Raw genomic sequence first — 23,941 nt, forward strand, 5'->3', positions numbered from 1 at the left:
TCATTTAGTTATGAGTGTAATTTTTAGACTAGGAAAAAATTTTTATTACCAAAGTAAAAATAATAGCTACTTTATCTCTGGACTGTATACTGTTACAGTCACATGCACATATACCCATTTTTTTAATTCTGGGAAGGAAATTAATGATTTTAGGAGAAGTAGGTTTAAACCAAACCTCTGAGGACTAAAGAAGGAAAGAGGTGGTTCAACTTATACTGATATGAAACACAGAATTCATGATTAACTTTAAAAGCCAAGATGTAATATTCTGTATGATATACCACCTTTTATGGAAAAGGAATGAAAAAATGAATGCATATGTTTATAAATACACAGATTTTTCTGGCAAAAAAGCCAGAAAACTGGTAATAATGGTTGCCTCTGGGAGGGAGAACTGGATACCTAGGGAAGAGAAATGACGGGCATTTGCTTTTCACTATACACACTATATATCCTTTTGCACAATTTAAAATTATGTACAAAGTGCATGTGTTATATATTTTAAACTACTGGTGCAGAAAGAAACATACAGGTAGAGCCTGTAAATAGAAAAATCAGAAGGTACCAAAAAAAATTTGAAAGCGTATATTTTCCCATCAATTAGCCAGTCTATACTATCTTTTGTCCTCTAACAATTTACAAACTCACTTTCATCTATGAGAAAAAAAGTATGAAAAATCTTTTCTAAAGTGAAAAATAAAAGATGAGCATTGTGTTAAGAAAAAAAGTGTAATATCTTTCTTCTGCTAATCTTTATTACTTGAGTTTTTATTTCATTTCTTTATTAGATGGCAAACCTACTAGATTAAAAACCAGATGATGTTTTAACTATGAAACTGTTGTTTAACAAGACTTTAGCAGGCTGGATTTCCTAAATGGTATGTGAGAAATTCTTCCCCCGTCTGGATAATGTTGATCTTTGGATCAGATACCACTCTCTCCCATCTCCTGAGAGGACCCCTACGCTCACCATGTTCACCAAGGAGTCAAGTACACAAATTACCAAACACAGTTCTGAGGTGAAGTTCTGCAGTGAGACTGGCTCTACCTATATGTTTCTTTCTGCACCAGTATTTATTGAACATACAGTAAAAACTGACAAAAGGTAATTGTAAGAACTCTTAGTTCCTTGTTTTAGCTGCTATAAATTTAGGGAAACTAAGCACTGAATATGAAAATCTCTAGACAATGTCTAAACATTCATTCCAGCTTCCTATAAATTTCCACCTACAGCTACACCTTAAAGTAGGATCTACTTAGTTGTCTTCCTCTTACAAAGTGACTCCTCTGTGCCTCTAGCATGTAAACAAACCCAAAGTAAATAACCTACCAATGGAGACAGTGGGGAGAGCAAAGAGACAAAGAATAAGCTATTTCATCTATCTTTTTATTGAGAGTCACTGATTGACTCCCAATCAGGGGCAATTCTGTGTTTAACACAGACACATCCAATGCTGTTTTGTCTCATAATCCTACTACACCTCTAAGCTGGAGGACCACTTGGCAGGAGTACTGGAGGAAATTCAAGCAGCAGTAGATAGAATGCTGAGCTAAATGGTCTTTTAATATCCCTTAGATTCCATGGCTGAAGAAGTAAAATAAATAAAAGAATTTCAAATATCCTTAAAAGAGGGGGAATTAATTCCAAAATATTCGAAACCAAGAGTTGGCGAAGGTTTCTGTAAAGGGTCAAGTAGTAAATATTTTCAGCTTGTGGGCCATACAATCTTAGTAGCAACTACTCCATTCTGCCATTTGGGGCACAAAATCAGCCATGAACAGTAAGTAAACAAATGGGCATGGCTCTGTCTCAATAAAACTTTATTCACAAAGACAGGAAAACAGTTTGCAGGTCACAGTTTGCCAACCCCTGTTCTAAATAAAGATTCTGAATATTCCACATTCAGAAAAATGAACTACTAAGAAAAGCATCAATGGGAAACCAGCACAGTCTAAATATCCATTGCCTATGATTTCACTATTACTAGAGTTACTATGCATATCACTCTAAAATGGACAGTAAATAATTGATATAATATTTTCAAAACAAAAACAATAAATGAATGACAGGCTTCAGAAACACAGATATGTCAGAGACTAAACACAACACAAAGACATGATCTTTAGCCTTTTTCAAGGTGTACCTAAAAATACGTATTTTTAAAAAGAGAGCCCATTAAGATAAGATGTTCAGGGGTGAAGCTTGGGCGATATTATTTTGGAGAAAAGGCTACAAGTGAAGAAGAGCACAGAATATAATCCTGTCGCAGACTCAGAAACCCTAGACCGCTACCATGTTCAAAAAAATCTTGATATAATAATCAAAAAATAACACAGAATTTAAAGAGGTCAAGAGTTAACCCAACACTGTTGCAGGATACAAAGCTTTGTTTATATACTGTGTACAGGTCTAAAACTACATAGATTATTCTTTTCTACATAAAAGTATAACGTTACTTATAATTTTATGTAGCCAAAGGTTATAATACATGGCTAAGGGAACGGGAATGGAAGCAGAAAAGAGACTACGCACATGGTAAATATCACAGAATTATGAAAATTCCCCAAAAAGCTGCACTGAGCTACAATGACCATGAGGGGATTCCATATACATTACTTCTGCTTCCTCATTATTTTTCCTTTTCGTTTGCTTTTCCACTAAAAGGGAAATAGAAATTAGGTATCTGTAACTGATGGGAATTAATAACTCTCTAATCCAGAAGTTCATGAACAGGCTTGGGGGGTGGCGGGGAAATCCAAGAACGTGTTAAAGTTTCATGCAAAATATTGTTTTGAGTGTGTTTATGTGTGTGTGTACAAGTGTGCACTCCCATGCATATATCTGTACATTTTTTCTAGAGGAAAAATCCACTGTTCTTATCAGATTCTCAAAAGGGTCAATGAGCGTAAACAGTAAAAAACTACTATCAAATTTTATGTGTAGTATGTATGTATGCTAGAGAGAAAGGGGACCTAAACTGCAGAGAATAGAGCTTCATGGTCACTGATTAAAAACCCCATTCACATCTAATCTGGAGTAAAAATGTTTAAATGGTTAACACATAATTATATCAATCTCCCTTGAAGCCTGTTATGGATTGAACTGTGTTCCCCCTAAAAAGATATGTTGAAATCCTAATCCCTAGGACTTCAGAATGTGACCTTATTTGGAAATGGGGTTGTTGAAGGTGTAATTAGTTAAGGTAAATGATATAACACTGGAGCAGAATGGGTCTCTAATCCAACATCACTGGTGTCCTTAATAAGAGGAGAGGCATGTAAAGACATAGATATACACAGGGAGAACTCCACCTGACAACAAAAGCAGAGACTGGAATTACACAGCTACAAGCCAAGGAATATCAAAATTGCTAAGAAAAAACTAGGAAGAGGCAAGGAAGAATTCCCTCACAGGTTTCGGACAGAGCATGGATTTTGGGCTTCTAACCTCCAGAACTGTGAGACAATAAATATCTGTTGTTTTAAGCCACCCAGTTTGTAGTACTTTGTTACAGCAGCCCTAGGAAACTAAGAGAAGGCCAAATACCATAGTAACTAAAATTAAGGTACAGAGCAAAAGGCCTTCTAAAGATGATCATATGCTCTCATGACATAATAAACATATCATGGACACTTTCCAACAAACATGACAGTTTCAATTACCAAAATACATTCTACTAAATAGTTAAGGATGGAATGGCTTTTCCAAATGGGTACAGGAAAGAATGATAGAAAAAAAAGCTTTATATATCAAAGGTAAAGACCAAAATAAAGTTAATGTTCAGATCCCAGAACAAATCATTGCGGTATATCACTAACTGTACATCTGTACACTGACAAATCTCAGTATATAGTAGCAGATTCAGGGAAAGTAGTGTTCTGATTATCTATTGCTATGTAACAAAATCACTCTAAAACAACATCTTAAAGCAACAATAATCATTTTTATTCTCTCTCATAGTTTCTGAGAGTTAGGAATTTGGGAATGGCTCAAATAAGCAGTTTTAGCTGAACAGTTCTAGCTCCTATCTTAGAGCCTCTTCACGTGGTCTGTCCACATGAGGCAGTCTGGGTTTCCTTATAGCATGGCAATCTCAGGCTATACTGATGAAAAGCTATTGAAGACTTCAAGACCAGTATTTTGGTGAGCTGGATGGAAGCTCACCTTTTCTGACCTCACCCTATTGCTCACAAGTGATTCACAAGAACACCCAAATTCAAGGGAAGGGAACATAACTCCACCTCAGGATGAGAGAATGGTCAAGGTCACAAGAACATGTGAGAAGGGACACATTGTTACAACTACTTTTAGAAAATACAATCTGCCACAAAGAATATGGTAAAGTAACTGCTCATTACTCCTGAGATGGTCAACCATTTGAAACTGTCCCATAGGTTAACAGAAACTGATGACTAAAAGAAATTCTTGAGCTTGTCTTACAGAACAGCAGCTAAGGGAACAGCTTATTAAAAACCCCCCTGATTGTAATATGCTTTCACTGATCAAGCTCATCTTAATTATTTCTTTTGGCTCCTTAACCACCACCTATAGATAACACCTCTGTCGTATGGGTCCCTACAGTATTGGGGGCTTATGCTGTTTTCCAGAAACTTGGAGTCAGCTCTTATCCAGTTCAAGCCAGCTAAGATTTTTGGTTGGGACCACTGACCCTAAAACTGGGCCTGCAAAGGTGTCCAATAAATGACCTTTTGACATCACAGGACTCAAAACTCCACCCTCAGATCATGCTAAGTGCCTCCATTTTTGAACATGCATCTCAAGAAGAAGCAGGTAACTCAGATATGCCTGCAAAGAACACCAATTACCTCACCTTTTCCCTACCTCCAATCACCTTTCCCCATGCCTAATATCACCCTGCTTCTTTATCCCATAAATATTTCAAACCCCTTGCCTTCAGGGAGGCAGATCTGAGATCTGCTCTCCTGTCTCCTGTCTCCTCACTTGGCTGTCTCCTGAATAAACCCTTTCTCTGCTGCAAACCTCGGTGTCTCAGCGTTTGGCTTGCTGCACATCAGGCAAACAAACCTGGTTCGGTAACCCATTTAATCCATGTTCAAGGTACCCAAAATGCCTTTAAAAAAAAATGGTCCCATGGGCCTCATACTTCTAAGTACAGATGATCCTTGAACAACACAGGTTTAAACTACATGGGTGTACTTATGCACAGATTTTTTTCAACAAATGCATATTACAGCATTATACAACCTGCAGTTGGTTGAACCTGAGGAGGCAGAACCACAGATACAGAGAGCCAACTGTAAAATTACACACAGATTTTTTTGACTTCTAGGAAGACTGGCACCCATAACTTCCACTGCTGCTCCAGGGTCAACTGATTTTGCCCACCAAATAATCTCATTCACTGAATAAAAATTTCACTTTCCCATATTCACTTAATTGTGAACTTATAACCAGTAGATTTCCACTTGGAGTTGACATACTTGCAGCCAAAAACAAGCCAACTCATTTTAGTTAGACTATTAAGAGGCCTCATATTATAGGTAAGCATATATTTTCTTTTAAAATTTTTGATAGACTCTCATCTGGAGGCATATCGGGAACCACTGGTATAGCGTCGTTTTACTATATTTTAATAACTCTAGAATATTTAGTGTTTTGATTAAGACAACATAAAAGAAAACCTCTGCAAGTGAACTGTAAACAACAAAAGAAGGACTAAAAAATGCAAACTCAAAATGTACAAGTTGATAAGAATAGTGGGTTCCTTTTTCTTTTCAAAAATTAAGGCTTACAAAGCATTTTTCAACAAACAAAAGAATAACTCTAGCATCTTGGTTTTCAATAAAAGATGCTAGTGTCCAACCCTGTTGTAAGCACCCATTGAAGTGAATATAATGGCCACTCTGTTTGCCTACACAGACATTGATATGCCAATATTTAACTCTCTATATCCAATCTTCCCCAATTTCTACGACACATCTTGGTAAGGAATCTCAGTAGGTTCGTTAGTTCTTAGGGCACTACACAACTATTTTGTATACTGATGTTACTCCGTAAGCATGGCACTTTGGCAAGTTAAAATGCCTCTAAAACCTCATTATCCTGGAAAATATTAAACGTTAAGAAAAATCAGACTCAGAATTCCTTTGAGTGATGTAAAAATCAAACACAAAAACATCCTTAAAAGTCAAGTTCTACTTCATCAGAGAGGAAATGTCAATTCTACAGCATTAAAATTATTTGCTGACAAGAAAACTTAAATTTTTTAGCAATACCCATTTTTCTTTGTTTCTGTCCTCGAGGCTTGTATACCAGTAGGGTAACTTCTCTACTGTAAAGCCTACAGAAGAAGGGCTGTGCTCTTGTTAACACAGTTTGGTAATAAACAGTTCCACAGCTTGCAAAAACATGCATCCAATTCCATTCTGGGAGAAAACAATCTTAAAAAAGTAACCTCCAAAAGTCATACATGATTTTCTTTAGATCAACTATTGTGCTACAGATGCCTTACCTTAATAAAAATGTTTTCATGTTAAATATTGTAATTTTTATCCTAACACTTTCAGACTCAAAAAAGTGAAATACAATATACAAAGGCATACTAGTATTTTAAGTGTATTAGCAAAGATAAGGCTTCTTAAACTTCTCCAATACAACACAGAAATCGAAATATCCCATTTTGCTTAAAAACTCATTAAAGTTGTGCATCTGATTCCATAATATACCTAAGAATTAATATAAAAATATTTCACTCTTTTCCTCTCTGGCTGCTTGAAGATCAGCAACCATCATAAATGACACAGTAGCTCTCCAGACCAGGAAGTTCATGACCAACCAACTACTTTAGCAGAAACAATTGGTCGACATCCTTCACCCTGGGAAGGCAAAAGTAGCTTAGAGAGATATTCAGGAAAAACTAGCCAAAATGTACAAGACCACACCAGATGTCATCTTTGGATGTGGATTCAGAATCCATTTTGGCAGTGGCAAGACAACTGGCTTTGGCAGGATTTACGATTCGTTGGACTACAGAAAGAAAAATGAACCCTAACATAGACATGCAAGACATGGCCTGCATTAAGAAAAACACCTCAAGGAAACAGCAAAAGGAACGAAGAACAGAATGAAGAAAGTCAAGAGGACTGCAAAGGCCAATGTTGGTGCTGGGAAAAAGTGAGCTGTAGATTGGACAACAGAAGGAGTAAAGACTCTGCAGTGATTGTATCTGTGGTGACTGTGCAGATTTTTCATGAGACGATTAATAAACTAAGAACTTTTACGTGAAAATATATACACATTTCAAATTACTCAGCAAAATTGATTTTAACATGAAAATGTTCCATGTATACCGCGAACATTACATGTAGACGTACACATACAAGTTTACCCAAAAAATTGACTCAGGCAGATTACTAATCATGTATCTTGTGTGGTCTGATTTAAAACTACCAAAGTCTATTCATGAAGATTAGTAACTTTAAGAACAAGTTGTTAGAATCAGGTATTTCACTGGTTACAGAAGTAGACTTTGTTTGAAAGCTGTTTATACTCAGTCTGATTATTATAGCAAATAACCTGCAACTCTTAACTACGGAAAAGTGCTTTGAAGTTCCTGCTGTATGCTGTTATTTCCTCTCCATTTCTCTTGTGTCACTTTCTTATGAAGCCTTCTGAATCTGTTCCCAAGGCTGAACCTAAAAACAGGCTCTAGACCACCAAGGCAGCATTTTCCAAATTGTGGTAAATGGGGCTGGGATGCTGTACATTTTATCCCCAACCAGGAGAGCTACAAAGTGCATTAGCATATCAAAGACCTACAAAATGTACTGAGGTAAAGAAACTCCTAGACCTCTTTTTTTAATTTAATTTTTTTTTTATACAGCAGGTTCTTATTAGTTATCCATGTTATACATATTAGTGTATACATGTCAATCCCAATCGCCCAATTCATCACACACACACCACCACCCCCCCGCCGCTTTCCCCCCTTGGTGTCCATACGTTTGTTCTCTACATCTATGTCTCAATTTCTGCCCTGCAAACCGGTTCATCTGACCTCTTTTTAAGGCTGGGCTTTCACCAATTTCCCAACACCGCTAGGGAAACAATGCTCCTGAAAAGCTCATTATTGCCACATCAGCCTTCTAAGGTAATGACTATACAAACATGGACCAAACCTCCCATGGTCTACAAATGATTTAGAAAGCATGACCTTCCATTGATCCACAAGGCTACTTATGAATAAACTATAAAGCCAGTTATTAAGAGTTGCAAATATGAGTATGCTATTAGAATGTACCGAAAACTTCAGTTTGTATACAATTAATAACTCTGCTTGCTGCAACTCACAATGCTCCAAATATGCACACTCAAAACTGGAATTCTGTAATTTTCAAGAGGAGCAATCAATCATTGTCAGTGAAACTGGTCATGGTTTTCAATTATCATTATTCTTACTTCTAATTAAGTTGAGCTTAATTATTATCATTTTAGTTGTTTTATTAAACCAGGAGAATGTGTTATATAATTCCATCACTAGAATTTGAGACCTACAGTTTTCTAACTAGTCTAGACTTTAAGATAAGTATATTTTTTGTGATTCAAATAGGAACCATCCATTTCCCTAACTGCTGAAGAAAGTCCCTCTCTCCCCCAAAATGCTTATACCTTGACAATTTAGTTGTTATTACTCCACTAGAAAATGGGAATTACTGAGCTAAAGAATGACCCAGCTAAAGGGCCGGGATTAAAAGAGCTGGAGGGTCACCGTTCTAAAGGTCTTTACCCCAGCTATAGGCGCAGGTCTTCTCCCTGGTCACCAGGTCCACACCAACCAAATGTGGCATTAGGACTTGGAATCAGAGCCCTTCGTGGAAGTAATAGAAACTTCTCTGAACTTGAATGTCAATGATCCCTCCAGTCTCTAGTTTTGAGGAGGAAGCTTCCAGGAATCTCTTTAAACAACTGAATCCCATAACAAAGCCTCTTCTCAAAAATCTTCCTGGTCTAGCTTTAAAACCTTGCCAGGTTCTTATGTAAAGCTTGCAACAAACAAAATGCTGTCAAGCATAGAAAGGTACAGAAAACAGGAGGGAAGTGTTTGATGACTTTGTGGATTCTTAGAATCTCTTTCCAGCTCTGAAACTGACTTAACGCATCTAAGAAGCCCAGCGAATCCTTAGTCAATTTATCAATTGAGAATCAAAGTCACAATGCTAAAAACTCTGTCAAGATATTTCCTTCTCCAGAAACTGAGATCCAGAACGAAAAGACAGCCAAGATAAATAAGAGCAACAGACTACACTGTTGTGACTGCCACTAACCACGTGACCTTGGGCAAGTCAATTAATTGCTCTGATCAGTCATAAAATTCACTGAAGGGGAGGCTAAATCACTGATGGATAAATCCTCTTCTAGCTCTCAAAGTCTATGTATTACTGTATATTAGAATAAGTTTATTTCCTAGTAATACATTAGATACTCAGAAAATTATTAACTCCAATGGGTCACAAGGTTATCACTTTAAAGCCATACACCTAATATTCACTGATCTTCAAACAACCTATGCTCTGCTCTGCAGTCAAATGTCTCATTTAGCAGCTAACTGATCTGTTCCTATCTCCTAAGGATTCTGCTTATGCTAATAACCATTATTACAATTATATTTTAGGTACAATCCACAAATTTTTAAAACCCCATACTTCTCACCTCACACTGGTCAGAATGGCCATCATCAAAAAAAAAATCCTCAAACAATAAATGCTGAAGAGAGTGTGGAGAAAAGGGAACCCTCTTGCACTGTTGGTGGGAATGTAAATTGATACACCCACTATGAAGAACAGTATGGAGGTTCCTTAAAAAACTAAAAACAGAACTACCATACGACCCAGCAATCCTACTACTGGGCATATACCCTGATAAAACCATAATTCAAAGAGTCATGTACCACAGTGTTCACTGCAGCACTATTTACAATAGCCAGGACATGGAAGCAACCTAAGTGTCCACTGACAAATGGATAAAGAAGATGTGGCACATATATACAATGGAATATTACTCAGCCATAAAAAGAAACAAAATTGAGTTATTTGTAGTGAGGTAGATGGACCTAGAGTCTGTCATACAGAATGAAGTAAGTCAAAAAGAGAAAAACAAATACCGTATGCTAACACATATATATGGAATCTAAAAAAAGGTTCTGATGAACCCAGGGGCAGGACAGGAATAAAGATGCAGATGTAGAGAATGGACTTGAGGACACGAGGAGGGGGAAGGGTAAGCTGGGACAAAGTGAAAGAGTAGCACTGACACATATATACTACCAAATGTAAAATCGATAGCTAGTGGGAAGCAGGCGCATCGCAAGGGGAGATCAGCTCAGTGCTCTGTGACCACCTACAGGGGTGGGATAGGGAGGGTGGGAGGCAGACGCAAGAGGGAGGGGATATGGGGATATATGCATACATATAGCTGATTCATTTTGTTATACAGCAGAAACTAACACACCATTGTAAAGCAATTATACTCCAATAAAGATGTTAAAAAAAAAACCATACTTCTAAGAAATATATTTAGGCCCATCCTTCAAACTAGATGGACAATAAACACTTATGATCTCAGGGCTCTACAGAGAATCAATCCTCTGTCAGACCAATACATGTTTCTAAGCCTCTGTGTATCATATCTAGGAGTTGTTTTAACACAAATGTGAACCTCAAAATACTTTAACAGATCCTTTCCTCCACAGATCTTAACTATTTAAGGGCAAGAGAGGTCAAAGAAGATTTTTCTTTACCTCTGAAAAAGTGGTATTTATGTATTTATTCATTCTTAAATCATATTCTACTTCATCTTAATTCAGGATGGATAGAAGCCATTATATAAAGTTCCATACACTTATTCCAAAATCTTTGGTAAAATCATTCCTACATATTCAAACTGGCTACAGCTTGTTTTCCCCCAAGAATGCAATTAAGAATTGGTCTTTTAAAAAATTAGGCATTGCATAATGAATTTTATAATTTCACTCAATAATGAAAAACACTTGTTTGACTCAAAATTCCTTCAATGACCACTGCTAAGAATGCAGGTGTCGAAGGATCACAGATAGTTGAGAAAATTTTGCAAAGTTCTTCAGAAGTTGGTTATGACGCTATGCTTGGAGATTTTGTGAATATGGTGGAAAAAGGAATCACTGATCCAACTAAGGTTGTAAGTGCCTTACTGGATGCTGCTGGAGTGGCCTCTCTGTTAACTACAGTAGAAGTCGTAGTCACAGAAATTCCTAAAGAAGAGAAGGATCCTGGAATGGGCGGAATGGGTGGGATGGGAGGTGGGATGGGAGGTGGCATGTCCTAATTCCTAGAATAGTGCTTTACCATCATTAATGAGATGTGAAAGGAAGCTCAAGGCAGCGTTCCTCACCAATAACTTTAAGAGAGGTCAGTTGAAGGAGATGACTGAAGAAAAGGCTGGCTGATGTTTAAGAAAATCACTATAACCATCAGTTACTGGTTTCAGTTGACAACACAGAATGGTTTACTGCTGTCATTGTCCATACCTACAGATAATTTATTTTGTATTTTTGAATAAAGACATCTGCACATTCCTGGTAAATGAGTATAAGAGCCATGTACCAATGTACTGCTTTCAACTTAAATCACTGAGGCATTTTTACTACTATTCTATTAAAATCAGGATTTTAGTGATTGCCATCAACAGATGAGAAGCTAAGAAGCAGCCTTTCTGTGGAGAGTAAGAATAATTGTGTACAGAGTAGAGCAATATCCAATTATGTGACAACGTTTGTGTAATAAAAATTGTTTAAAGTTAAAAAAAACAAAAACACTTATATGTAGAAGGTGAAAAGCACAAAGAAATAAATAAAGTTGAATTTTAGCAGTATGCTATCTGCCTATACATTAAAGAATGGATTATTAAACCAGAATCTGTAAACCTTCAAAGATATCTGAATGGGTTTTGAAAGTCTTATTATTAGCCTCCTGAAATTATTAGAAAAACTAAGTGTATATGTATATTTTTTCTGAGGAGAAGAGATAGCACAAAGCTCTGAGATGCTCAAAGAAGTTTATGACCTTTGACTAAGACTCTGCATCATGGGATATATTTTAAGATTTTAATATAATTTCTCAGTTAATAGTTCAAAGTTTTTAAGTCAGTACTCCAAAATAATAAGATATAGTGGTAAGAATTCCTTACATTCAAGAAGGATTTCTCATGTGGCTGCCATGCCAACACTTTTGGCAAAAATTCCATAAAGAACAAGAATGATCTAGACTAGATATCTCAAAGCAATCTTAAAACTGTCAAACAGTTAAAACTTAAACACATGCACACACACACTCCACCAATGTCATTTCCCATTTAGAATCTCTAATACTGGCATATGATCTTACGTTGCTACATTCTGTTTTATACATGTATATTCAGTCTCTCCAACTACTTATCCCTATCCTACAGTAGATTATTATATCTAATTTCTCTTGCTCAGAACAGTATAATATACAAGTCTCAAATATATTTATATGAAGAAATTTCCACTTCACTTAGATTAGCATGTCTATTGTTGCATTTATCATGCTGTATGGTAATAACAGGTAAAAATGTCTAGGGGCTTGTTTCAAAATTAAGAAGGAGGAGGGGAGTGGGTGGAGATACAGAAAAAACAAGATTGACCACAAGTTGAAAAATGTTAAAGCTGGTGATATGCATATTATTATATTTTTATGTTTGCAATTTTCCATAATACAAAGTTTAAAGACATTGGCCTCGCCTATTAGAACAGAGAGCTTCTTAAAGACAGGTGCAGGAGCTTTCCTCTTTGTACATCTGCCCAGTAGAGAGCAGTTACTTTGCTAAACACATTTCATTCTTTATGTGAAAGGCAGCAGTACTATCCTTCAATGAAACTTCAACAACTCTTTGATGGTATTTTATTTAAACAATTCTTTTATTAACCCAGATAAAACATATTCATTCATTCACTACTTACTGGTTACCTACTTTTCTCAGATATCCTGTCTTGATAAATGGAGGATATAAAAAGTAATTCATACTCTCTAATAAATTAAGAATCTGACAATACCCTCAAGGATCCATGGGGAAAAGGGCAGGGAGGGAAGAAAGGGAGATAAAGGGAAAGAAAAAATAGTAAAAAGCAACAAATACAGTATTTTAAGAAAGGGCTCTAAGGCATTCACATTTTTAATTAGAAAGAAGGCATACAGTTTCTTTAAGCTAGACAGGTCTAAAAGTTCCCCTCCCCACTCTATTCTACAGATGAGGAAACTAAAACTCAGAGAGGGGAAGTGACTTGCCTCAAGTTACACATCAAGTTGCTAACAAAACCAAAAGTAAAATTCAGATCTGCTCATTCACAGTGCAATGTGAATTTTCTACATAAAAAACTTCCTCCTACCCCATAATATTCACTACCTAAAGAGAATGACTATTTTATTATTAATATACACTTCAATTCTGTATTCTACCACACTAAAAAAAAAAAGCAATACAGTAAGTAAAGGGAGGAGGCTGGGTAGAAAATGCAAACAAACTGCTAAGACAGTTATACATGAATACTATATGCACATACCACACTTCCTTAATTCTGAGACACATTTGACTTTAAGACATAGTATCCATTTTGTAAACATTTTTAAAAAAATATAGACACTGTAAAATCTTCATTTCAAAAAATATTAAAATGTGAAAACACACACCTCTAAAGCAATAAAATATAACGCACCCTATAAGACACAAAAATCACTATCATTTAAGACCCCATGTCACAGGCACAAACACACAGAGCAAGAGTCCCATCTTCTAAAGTAACGAATAGTTACTAAATACCTAAGGCTATGTGGCATTTTTTTCAGTTGTCTGTATTAATAAACAAGTCCTTTTTGCCATACATCTCATATGCATGAGCTCTGGAGTCAGAGAAAGCAAACTGGAATCTCCAGCTCTGCCACTTAGCTCTCTGGCCTTTGGGAAGTTACTAATTTCTCCAAATCTCATTCTCTTCATAAAACAAGATAACCACCTTAGAGAATTGCCTGAGAATTAAATGTAATAATTTATTTAAGGAACATAGTACAGTGCCTAGATGAAATATTAAGTTTCCTTCCACAATTCCTATGAACCAAATGAAATTAAAACTAAAAACTACGTCCCATTCTTGACTTATAAGATTGGAATAAATCTGTACTAACCCTAGGGCAAATACTACTAATTTCCTTTGGAATAATTATTTGATAAGAAAAGCTTATTTTCTTGAAATTTCTCTCTTTTCTTCTTCAAACTGGGAACAGAAAACAATGACAAATTTTAAGTGTTTAAGTTAAACTTGTTATATGTAAACTCAGCACTTTCATGCTGCCTTTACTGAACTGAGACTCTAAGCCCAATACAAACCCACTGAAGAGAGGAACTATAAGCCTACGTGTGGGAGGAGAGAAGGGTATAAGGTCAAAAAGACACATTTAAAATGACTCAATGTACGACTGGTTTGGTTTTTTTTAACCTTAAATTCATTTATTAAACAATGTTCAGAAAAGTCAAGACCATATCTCCATGATTCAGGGTGCTTTAGTAACCTGATCCCCCAGATTAAGCAAATGTAGTTTCAGGTTGTTTCCAACAATAACAAGTCATTGCCAAGATGGGACTGTGCCTAGCAAAGTGGCTCATATGCAGTAGACACTGAAATAAGACCATCTTCTCTCCTACCCCAAACATAGTACAGACTAGACCACCCACATATTCTCTCACTATTAGTTCATTTTAGTTGAATGATTTTTCCCCACTAATGATAAAAATAACAATGCTTTTTTTTAAACTTGGAAAAATACAAAAAGTACCAGCATTTTTAAACTACCCATGATCTTACCAGCCAATAACTAAAATATTACAAAAGGACATACCAACATCTTTCCTATGAATTTGACCATAATTATGATCATACCAAACTTTAAATTTGTATAGAGCACTTGCCACTAAACACAATTAACTACCAATCCATATGTTAGTATCCTCATTATGGCTTTCTTAAGACCAAATTCACACTGTTTTTCCTTACTTAACTCAATGGTTTCTTCTCAATCTTTCCTCTTCTGAGTCTCTACATATTTTGCTGATGATCACTTCCTCTTTCTTAAAACTCTATCCTAAGTTTCCCTAAACAGTATATTCCTCAGTGTCTACAAAAGTCTCTCCAACTAATCTTTTTCTATTTCTTCACTGGCTCTCTTCTGTTAACTCCTGACAATCTCTAAAACATGGCATAGTCCTGACTTTGAATTTGCTTGTCAACCTTGAATCCCTAGCACTTAATAACACAATGCCTGGCATGAAGCAGATGCTCAATTTACGTTTACTTACTGACTTTGCCAACCCTGACCTGCCACCTACTAGTTGTGTTACCTTGGTTAAATTAAATCTTTCTGAACCTCAGTTCTCTCATTTATAAAGTAGGGATAATCAAAGGAAGGTGATGCTTGGAAAGCTCAAAACAGTTTCTGGCACAAAGTTGCACCCAATAAATTTTGCTATTATTATCAACATAATCTAGTACAGGAATCAAAAATATTTATTATTGGGCTTCCCTGGTGGCACAGTGATTGAGAGTCTGCCTGCCGATACAGGGGACACGGGTTCGTGCCCCGGTCCGGGAAGATCCCACATGCCACGGTGGCAGAGGCCACAACAGTGAGAGGCTTGCGTACCGCAAAAAAAAAAAAAATTTATTATTATATACGGTTGAACACCAAATCTACTTCTCAATAACCTAATTTACTTTCACCATATTCCTCTTATCATAACTATCAAAAAACATTTTTGTACTCTTCACCACTTATCTCCAATCCATCATCAACTATTCTAATTTTTCTCTCCTAGCCACCATACAAAACCATCATTTATCAACTAAGCTATAACAACAGACTTAGTTGATTTCTACACCTTTATATCTTCATTCATGGGCTTCCCTGGTGGCGCAGTGGTTAAGAATCCACCTGCCAATGCAGGGGACACATGTTCAAAACCTGGTCCGGGAAGATCCCACATGCTGCGGAGCAACTAAGCCCGTGTGCCTCAAGCAACTACTGAGCCTGCGCTCTAGAGCCCGCGTGCCACAACTACTGAAGCCTGCACACCTATAGCCGGTGCTCCACAACAAGAGAAGCCACCGCAATGAGAAGCCCATGCATCACAAAGAAGAGTAGCCCCAGCGCACCACAACTAGAGAAAGCCTGCGCGCAACAACGAAGACCCAACTCAGCCAAAAATAAATAAATAAAATTATTTTTAAAAAGATCTTCATTCAAATCTTCAATCCTTCTTAAAAACCATTTTTAATTTGTCACTCTTGTCCACAGTTGCTTATAACATGTCCATACTACTGGAATGCCATCCTCTTATCTTGCAATAACCCATGTCCCAACTCCTAGTTCAAAAGATGGCTCAACACTCACCTCTTCCAGGAAACTTTCCCTGATTAACTCCACACCACTCAGATTACTTCTCTGCTCCGAGTCGCCTCAGCCCCTCAGCACTTAGGTACTCTGTTATACTAAGAGTAAAATGTGATCAGTGAATAGCATTACCAAGAAATTACTTCCACAAAACTATTTCTACATCCTAAAGAATGGTCCATTACCTACAATGCTTTGTTGATTTGGTTAATTAGGAAACATCCTATATGACAAATGCCCTCTTTGGGTTTTGTCCTTAACACTATACTACTTCATGTTGGTAAAGAAGCACTTAACTCTTCACAATCCTTTTGTCCTATCCTCAGGCAGAAATAATACCTCAGTTGTATCATCTCCTCCTGTTTAAATCCAATGGAAATGTAGTAATGGACCATTTTCTTTTCTACTATCTTTTCCCTGCCCCCAACCTCTGTCCATACCCCGCAAATAAAACTTCCAAAGCATTAAACAGAAAGGTAGTAGCAGTGATACCACGTTTTTCTTTCCTGTAAGTGAAAAGAACTTTGAACCTATTTAGCTACAAAACTCTTCCCAAGGCTGAAAAATTTCCCAACAAGCAGGATGCATAATCAAATTCTACATCAAAATGCTTGATTCTTATAGAGTAAGAGAATTGTACTTATGTTCACTCTTACTTGTGTTACTGTAAGAGATCTTACATCATTTTTATGACACATGACTGTTGAGAAACTCCCCTGTATTGCAGTTTTCGCAAAGTATCCTGTGATGTTGTCTTTAAACTAACACATTCTACTTTTTTTTGATATAAGAATTAAGCGATTCCTCACTGCCATCCAATCAAAAGCAAACAATATTTGTGCCATGGCTTGTGAGAAGATGAGTTCGTGTGCTGCTGAGGCAAAACAATGAGATGAACTGTCACACGGGTGGGAGAAGGGTTGGGGAGGAAGGAGGAGGGTTGGGGAGGGAGGACAATCAACCTCAGCGGTGAGAGTTAACAAGTCTGTGAGTTTGGCCATCGATGAGTAGTGAATGAACCTATGGACCTGGCTGACTGACTCCTACCTGACAAAACCGACAGTTATTCTTGCTGACTTACTCATAAAAGATCCACACCCTTCAGTTACCATACATAAACCTACCTCGTTTGCTCCTCGTATACTTTCTCCTAACTGGCCACCTAACGCTTTCTAGTCTAACAGCCTCCAACCACACCTCACCTAAAACCTCTGCCTCTCAGTCACCTTCCGGCTTTAGTAAGTGCCTCTTACTCCAGATTCACGTGTCCCAAGCCTGTCCTCCCTTCACTCCCAGCTCATTTCCCCCCAGTCTCAATCAATGCCTACTTCCAAGAGGCCAACCACACGCCCCGGCTCCGCACCTTCTCCCCGGGCACCCTTTTCTGAGTATCACCCTATTCCCATCACTTTCTTCGTCCCCAGACCCAGAATCCTGCCATCACAGGCCTCCTTTCACTGCCACCCTCAGGCGCACAAACCTGCTCCTCCGTTAACTACTCCGCCCCACCTTCGCCACCTCTACGCGGTCTCACCGCCCCAGGCGGCGCCCCCAGGCTCCGCGTCTGCAAACCAAGCCCCCGCTATGGCACCGCTCTCAGTCCCGGCTCTCCAGAGGGCGGTGGCCCCGCCAAGCCTCGCAGAGACCATCCGGGCAGAAGCGGGCGCCCCCCGCTCTACGCAGCCGTGGGCGGGGGCGGGGCAGCTGGTGTAGCCCCCGCCTCGGCCAGGCCTGCCTCCCCGGCTCCCAGAGCCGTGGCCCCGGCCAGGCGAGGAGGGACCCGCAGCCCGCCTCTCCCGCCCGGCGTCCCCGCCTCTCACCTAGACGCAGAGGCTCGGGCCTCGCTTTCCTCCTGGCAGTCCAGAGAGGGCTCTGTCGCCGTCGGCGTCGCGCTCCCTTCACTCGCTCTTCCACCGCCCCCGACCGGCCGCTGAAGAGCAAACGGGCGGTGGCACGCCCATTGGCTGCGGCCCGCGCTCGCGTCAGCCGGCCCCGACACGGACCTCGGAATGTGACTGGCTAACGCGGCGCCTCTTTTCCACATCTTGTCCTGATTGGCTCTCTAGTGCCCCCTTACTAGGAGGACCGCTCACCCTCCGCCTGGCTTCGGCCTCCCACCCCCTCAACCCCGTTTCCCTCCGGGCGGGAGGAGACGGGAGCGGGCGCGGGTGGGACACGAACGGCCAATGGGAGGGCGGAGAGAGGGCCGGGAGGTGGGCTCTGCTCCCGGCCAGCTCGCGGGGAAAGTTCATCCAATGGTCGCGCGCCCCACACCCCGAGCTCACGAGCGCCCCCACCGGCAGCTCGCGTTCTGGCGGGTCGCGTCCAGGGCCACACCCGGGCTGCCCGTCGCTTGGGAGCGGCGCCCACTGGAAAAGTGGGGAAGATGCGGCGAGGCGGCCGCGGGTGACCGCTGGCAGCCATTGTGGCGTGCTCCCGTGCTGTCTTCGTGAGTCCCGACGCGCCTCTTGGCGGGGCTGGTTTGGGTCGGTGAGAGCGGAATCGTGGCTGTGTGGTCCCCTGGAGCCTCCGCGGGGTGCCCTATAGAGAGGGAGCCGAGCGTGCGTCTCGTCCAGCCCCGCGGGACTGTGGGTCAAATATTTCCACTTAACACTGCTTCCAGAGTAATTTCATACAAAATTTATCCATGAGAGAAATTAGAATAATGGTTATCTCGCGGGGGGGAGGAGGGGAAATGGAAAGGGCACAAGGGAACCTCACGGAAGCTCGGAGCGTTCTGCCTCTTGATCTGGGTGGTAGTTACCGAGGTGGTGTCTGCCTAGATAAAACTTCACCGAGTCGTACTCTTAAGATTAGTTCACTCAACGCACTTTATGTATAATATCTCAATTTTTTAAATGATAAAAGGATTGTGAGAAAAACTCTAATATTACCATAACCGTAGGCTCCATGGGACACCCATGGTATAAACAATCCCACTAGGATTTAGCTATCGTTCAAAAACTAGAAACCAGAGGAAGAAAAAAAGGACTGTGAGAATTTAAAGTGAGTGAAAGCTCCTGGCACGGTGAATAACACTCACAGGTTGGTGCTTTAAGGATGAGCTAAGATGGTTCAGAATGATTTTTCTCTGAGGATTTAGAGCCTGTTTCAGTGCCTGACACTGTTACCAGAACTAAAGCACCCATGGTGCTGCACCCAGTTGGAAACTACAGAAATTTACGGAGCTGCGTACTTTACTTTCATTTGAACACCATGGCTTCTGCCTTGGAGGAGCTCACAGTCCAGCACCAAGTACAGTCACCCTCTGTATCCGTGGGGAATTGGTTCCAGGACACACTCTCCCCCCGCAATACCAAAATCCCCCGCAAATACCAAAATCCACAGATGTTCATGTTCCTTATGTGAGATGGTGAAGAATCTTTGTTTCTGAACTTGACATATAAAGTTAGGTAAGATAGTATTTTCCACAGAGCATAGGATATAATAAGGACACAGACATAAACAGATAATTCCACTATAATGCAGGATGAAGGAATACATATAAACAGGATCTTACCCAGCCTAGGGAATTTAGGGGCATCTTCTTAGAAGATGCAGAATTAAGTTAACCACTGCTAACATAACCACTGTGCACATCCTCCACATTCTTTAAATCATCTCTAGTTAACTTATAATACCTAATACAATGTAAATGCTGTGTAAGTAGTTGTAAATACAATGTAAATGCTGGGTAAACAGTTGCTGACAAATAGCAAATTCAAACTTTTGCTTTTTGGAACTTTTCTAGAATTTTTTTTCTGAATATTTTCAATCCACAGTTATTTGAATTCACAGCTGTGGAACCCACGGATACTGAGGCTGTCGATACAGTCATTCCTGGCAGAGGGCACTGAACACAAAACTAATACAGCTGCCTACCCTCAGGGATGAGTCATTTCCCCAGGCTAGGCAAGATGTATGTGTGTCTAAAACGCAGGCCATTAGCAAAATTCTGAAATATCCAGGGTCAGATGAAACACTTCTTAGCTATAGGTCAATAATATTCTTCCCAAAATAGCCACAAGAACTATGGGCCAAATGCTAGCCTGTGGAAGGGCATCAGCAGCAAAACAAGTTAAAGATTACAGGATTCGTGTTTATTAACTCAGTCATTAAGTTGTTCATTTCTGATAAATACCTTTGTTTAAAGTGCTTGTCCCTGAACTAGGCACATAAAGTTAGGTAAGACAGTATTTCCCATAGAGTATAGGGTGTAATAGGGAGGCAGACATAAACAGATAATTCCATTATAATGAAGGATGAGAGAATATATATAAAAAGGATCTAACCCAGCCTAGGGAATTTAGGGGCATCTTCTTAGAAGATACAGAGCTAAGTTAACCACTGCTAAGGTTTATCACCATACCATAAGCAATTAGGCACTATTTCTGGAGAGTACTTTCATTACAAATTTTTAAATTTTTGTGCAAATACCTTCATTTTTTAAAAATAGTTATATGTAAATATAACAATATAATAGCTATATATAAATATATAAATTAATACTTAGTTCTGAGAAAAACTTGTGAAGAAATTAAGTAATTGCTTAATGAATACATTATGACTTTCAAAAATAACTTTAGGGTTGCAAGCTTAAAGGCATTCATTTGATTCAAGTCGATGTGTATGTAACATGTCCCTCCAGCAGAGACCCCCCACAGATGGGCAGCATGCATTCTGGAAGAGGACTTAAAATTAAAACAACGGTTTACTATCCAAGATGGTACAGTCTCATGGGCATGTTGTGTGGCTCATGTCCCTTGCAGTGCACCACCATTTGTACGTGAATTCCAAGTCATATATCTATAAAAAGTGACTAATAGTCTTCACAAAAGGTAATGAAGGATTTTGCCCAGAGTCTAACACTTAAAATATAGTAATACCAAAAAAAAGTAATAATTCATTCAAATGCTTTTCCCATCTCTTTTCAGCAAGAGCCCCGAAAATTGGGCTGCCATATATTGGAATCTACTACATTGTAATTTTATTCACGTATGGAACACCTGTATATACTTTTGATTCTTGCTACAGAAACACAGTTCTGTAAATGAAGGTAAATTATACCAAGCCAAAAATGTATTACTATAGTTTACAGCCTAAGGATACCATACATTACTGAGAAAATAAATAGGAATAGACACCAAAAACACATATGTTACTCATAAACTAGTTATAGCTATTTGTGCATTCCCTCAGACTTCCATAACTTCTTTAAAAACAGAAGTCAAGTAAGGTCAAACATTAACTGTTTTATGCAAACAGTACCTCTTCCTGCTCTGAGGAAATACTTTTCTCATGGCATGTATCATTTTCTAACTCATATGATATATTGTTCTGTCAATGTCTCATTAAACATAGTTTTGTTGAGGTTCTTCATTCCATCTTTACAACAACCCTATGCAAATGTTCATCTATTCATCTGAATTTTGTAGAAGAGAAAATTGAGGCTCAATGAGACAAGTAATTTGCCCAAAGTCACACATCTGTTAGGTGGCAGAAGTGGGATTGAAATCTAGGTCTATTTGATGGCAAATTCCATAATCTTTTTACTATGCCACATTTGCCTCCTCCAAAACAAGATCTGGTCATTTTGCCTTCTCCTCCATACATCTTTGTGTTCCTCACAATGAGTAGCACAGAATCTTACGTATGTCTCTCATGGAACTCATGGTGTTAATAATTCTTTTCACCATGCTTTATCTTTACAGATTTCATGACAAAGGAGAGTGTGAACTATTTAAAAGTAACTACTTCTTTTGACAAAACTAAAGGGAACACAACTTTGTAGTTGCAGTGAAGAGCCCATTACTGCTATCTAGAATGCATCAGAGATGCTCACTTTCATAGCATAGACTGAGCACAGCATAGAAAGAGTTTCAGGCAGCTTTTCTCAAGAGAGCCAAATTTCTAGTGAGTACAGTTACTCCTGCAATTCATTTGGTGATCTCTACCTTGTTCTGTATTCAATTATGACATCCAGAATTGGTCTGCTTTAAACATATTTTTAAAGCTTGTTATTAAAAAGCAAACAAAAAAATTCTACCAAGTTTCTAACATTTCAGCTAATACATCAATTGTCAGTCTGAACGAGTACACACAGGTTTCTGTGGTTTCATTTCCTCATCTGTAAAAGAAGGGTGAAACTTAATGCCCAGTATCTGTTCTGAGTGTTTTAGAGATCTGTGAAATAAGTTTGGTTTTCACCTGGAGGCGAATCATCTGACCCTCAGTTATTCAACAGCTTTAATCTACGTGGAACAAAAATGGAGCTGCTGTGTTCTTGGCTCTTCTAAAATATTCCTTGTGTCCTGACCACTGACTTTCTGGTTCTTGAAGAGTGGCAGAATATGCCACCCCAAAATATGCCACTTTAGCATAAGGATTATTTTGAGCTAAAGTCACCTAAGAAACAGCAGATGCAAGAAGAGCCTTCTAAGCTCCCCTTTTCTTCCTGAAAACAGGAGATAAAAGCTCCCATGTGAAGGATGCTCTTATACCAGAAGAAAAGAAACATTCTTCAGTGGCAAATCAAAGCCGAGTATCCTGTATACATAGACTTTGTTAAAATAATTCCTATCTTCCTTTAGCCTCCCCATATAATTTACTTTTTCACAATTGCCTTTATTTGTTCAACCTAGTATAAAAGCCTGTAGATTTTGCCATTTCTTTGAGTCTTCATTTAACATAAATATGTATACAGTTCTACTGTTAATCTGTTTTATGCCAATTTAATTCTCAGGCCCAGCCAAAAAACCTTAAGAAGATAGAGGTCAAATTTTGCCTCCCCTACAGTTTCTGGTTATGAGGTTGGGATTTCAATGGTTGGGACACTGAGAGATCCTGGGACAGCTGACAAAAAGCCAGCAGAAGGTAAGAATTCTTACACATCAATCCCTTAGATCTCTGCCTGCATGGCCCAACCAAAGCAAGAATAATGGAAGTCTCTCCTTATCTTTTTCCCTTTCTAAATGTAGCTTGGCAGGAGAAAAAGTATGTAAAACTTAGTTCTTTGAGTTGTGACCTTTGTATTTGGCTCTGAGTACCCATTGGTTATAATCCACAGCCTCCTAGTCTTTGTTTCTTTGTCTCTGTCTTTAGTGGTGCTTGTCATAAGGAGGAAAATCATAAAATGAGCTGCACCATTCATCTTGTTTCACATCTTCAGAGCTTGGCTTTGTGACCAGGGAAAATATTCTCTCTGGTCTCTACCAGCTGGACTGGACAGTACAGGTATTGGCTTGAGTCAGGTAACGAGCCAGACAGGGTGGAAATCAAGACACAAAATGACAAGCAGCATTCTCTTTGTCCATCCTTGCCACCTCTCAGAGAAGTGTGTCTTAAGAGAGATTCCAGTTTGTCTTGAGAGATTCCAGTCCATAAGAAGCCTTGGTTGTCTGACCTTTGTTGTCTTCATAGTGCTAGGAAGCCCTTATCCTAATGTCACCCACCCGATGCCACAAATGAG

At 38.9% G+C, this 23,941-nt stretch overlaps 1 protein-coding gene, 1 long non-coding RNA gene and 1 pseudogene across 4 annotated transcripts in view; 2 read left to right on the plus strand and 1 right to left on the minus strand.

Moving 5' to 3' along the window:
• FAR1 (fatty acyl-CoA reductase 1) overlaps positions 1-18,517 on the minus strand; it is a 74,224-nt gene extending 55,707 nt beyond the window's left edge. The window contains exons 1-3 of one of the 3 annotated variants that reach the window (XM_060159615.1): positions 18,294-18,391; positions 17,130-17,344; positions 16,474-16,571 (exon numbers count right to left, since the gene is read on the minus strand). Coding sequence is in view for 1 of the 3 variants with exons in the window: in XM_060159612.1 (XP_060015595.1) it covers positions 18,294-18,517 (224 nt within the window). In the remaining 2 variants the exon portion in view is untranslated. Of the gene's footprint in view, positions 1-16,473; positions 16,572-17,129; positions 17,345-18,293 lie in introns of all 3 variants that reach the window. The other 2 variants (XM_060159613.1, XM_060159612.1) reach the window with 2 other exon arrangements.
• On the plus strand, positions 972-7,270 carry LOC132525901 (small ribosomal subunit protein eS24-like; annotated as a pseudogene).
• Positions 18,518-18,798: 281 nt separating the features above from the next.
• LOC132525252 (uncharacterized) lies at positions 18,799-23,340 on the plus strand. The gene is made up of 3 exons (XR_009542208.1): positions 18,799-18,922; positions 21,408-21,529; positions 23,216-23,340. It is a non-coding gene; the product is annotated as an uncharacterized LOC132525252 (long non-coding RNA).
• Positions 23,341-23,941: the final 601 nt, after the last annotated feature.

This window comes from Lagenorhynchus albirostris, chromosome 9 (genome assembly GCF_949774975.1).
Source record: "Lagenorhynchus albirostris chromosome 9, mLagAlb1.1, whole genome shotgun sequence".
Taxonomy (NCBI): Eukaryota; Metazoa; Chordata; class Mammalia; order Artiodactyla; family Delphinidae; genus Lagenorhynchus; species Lagenorhynchus albirostris.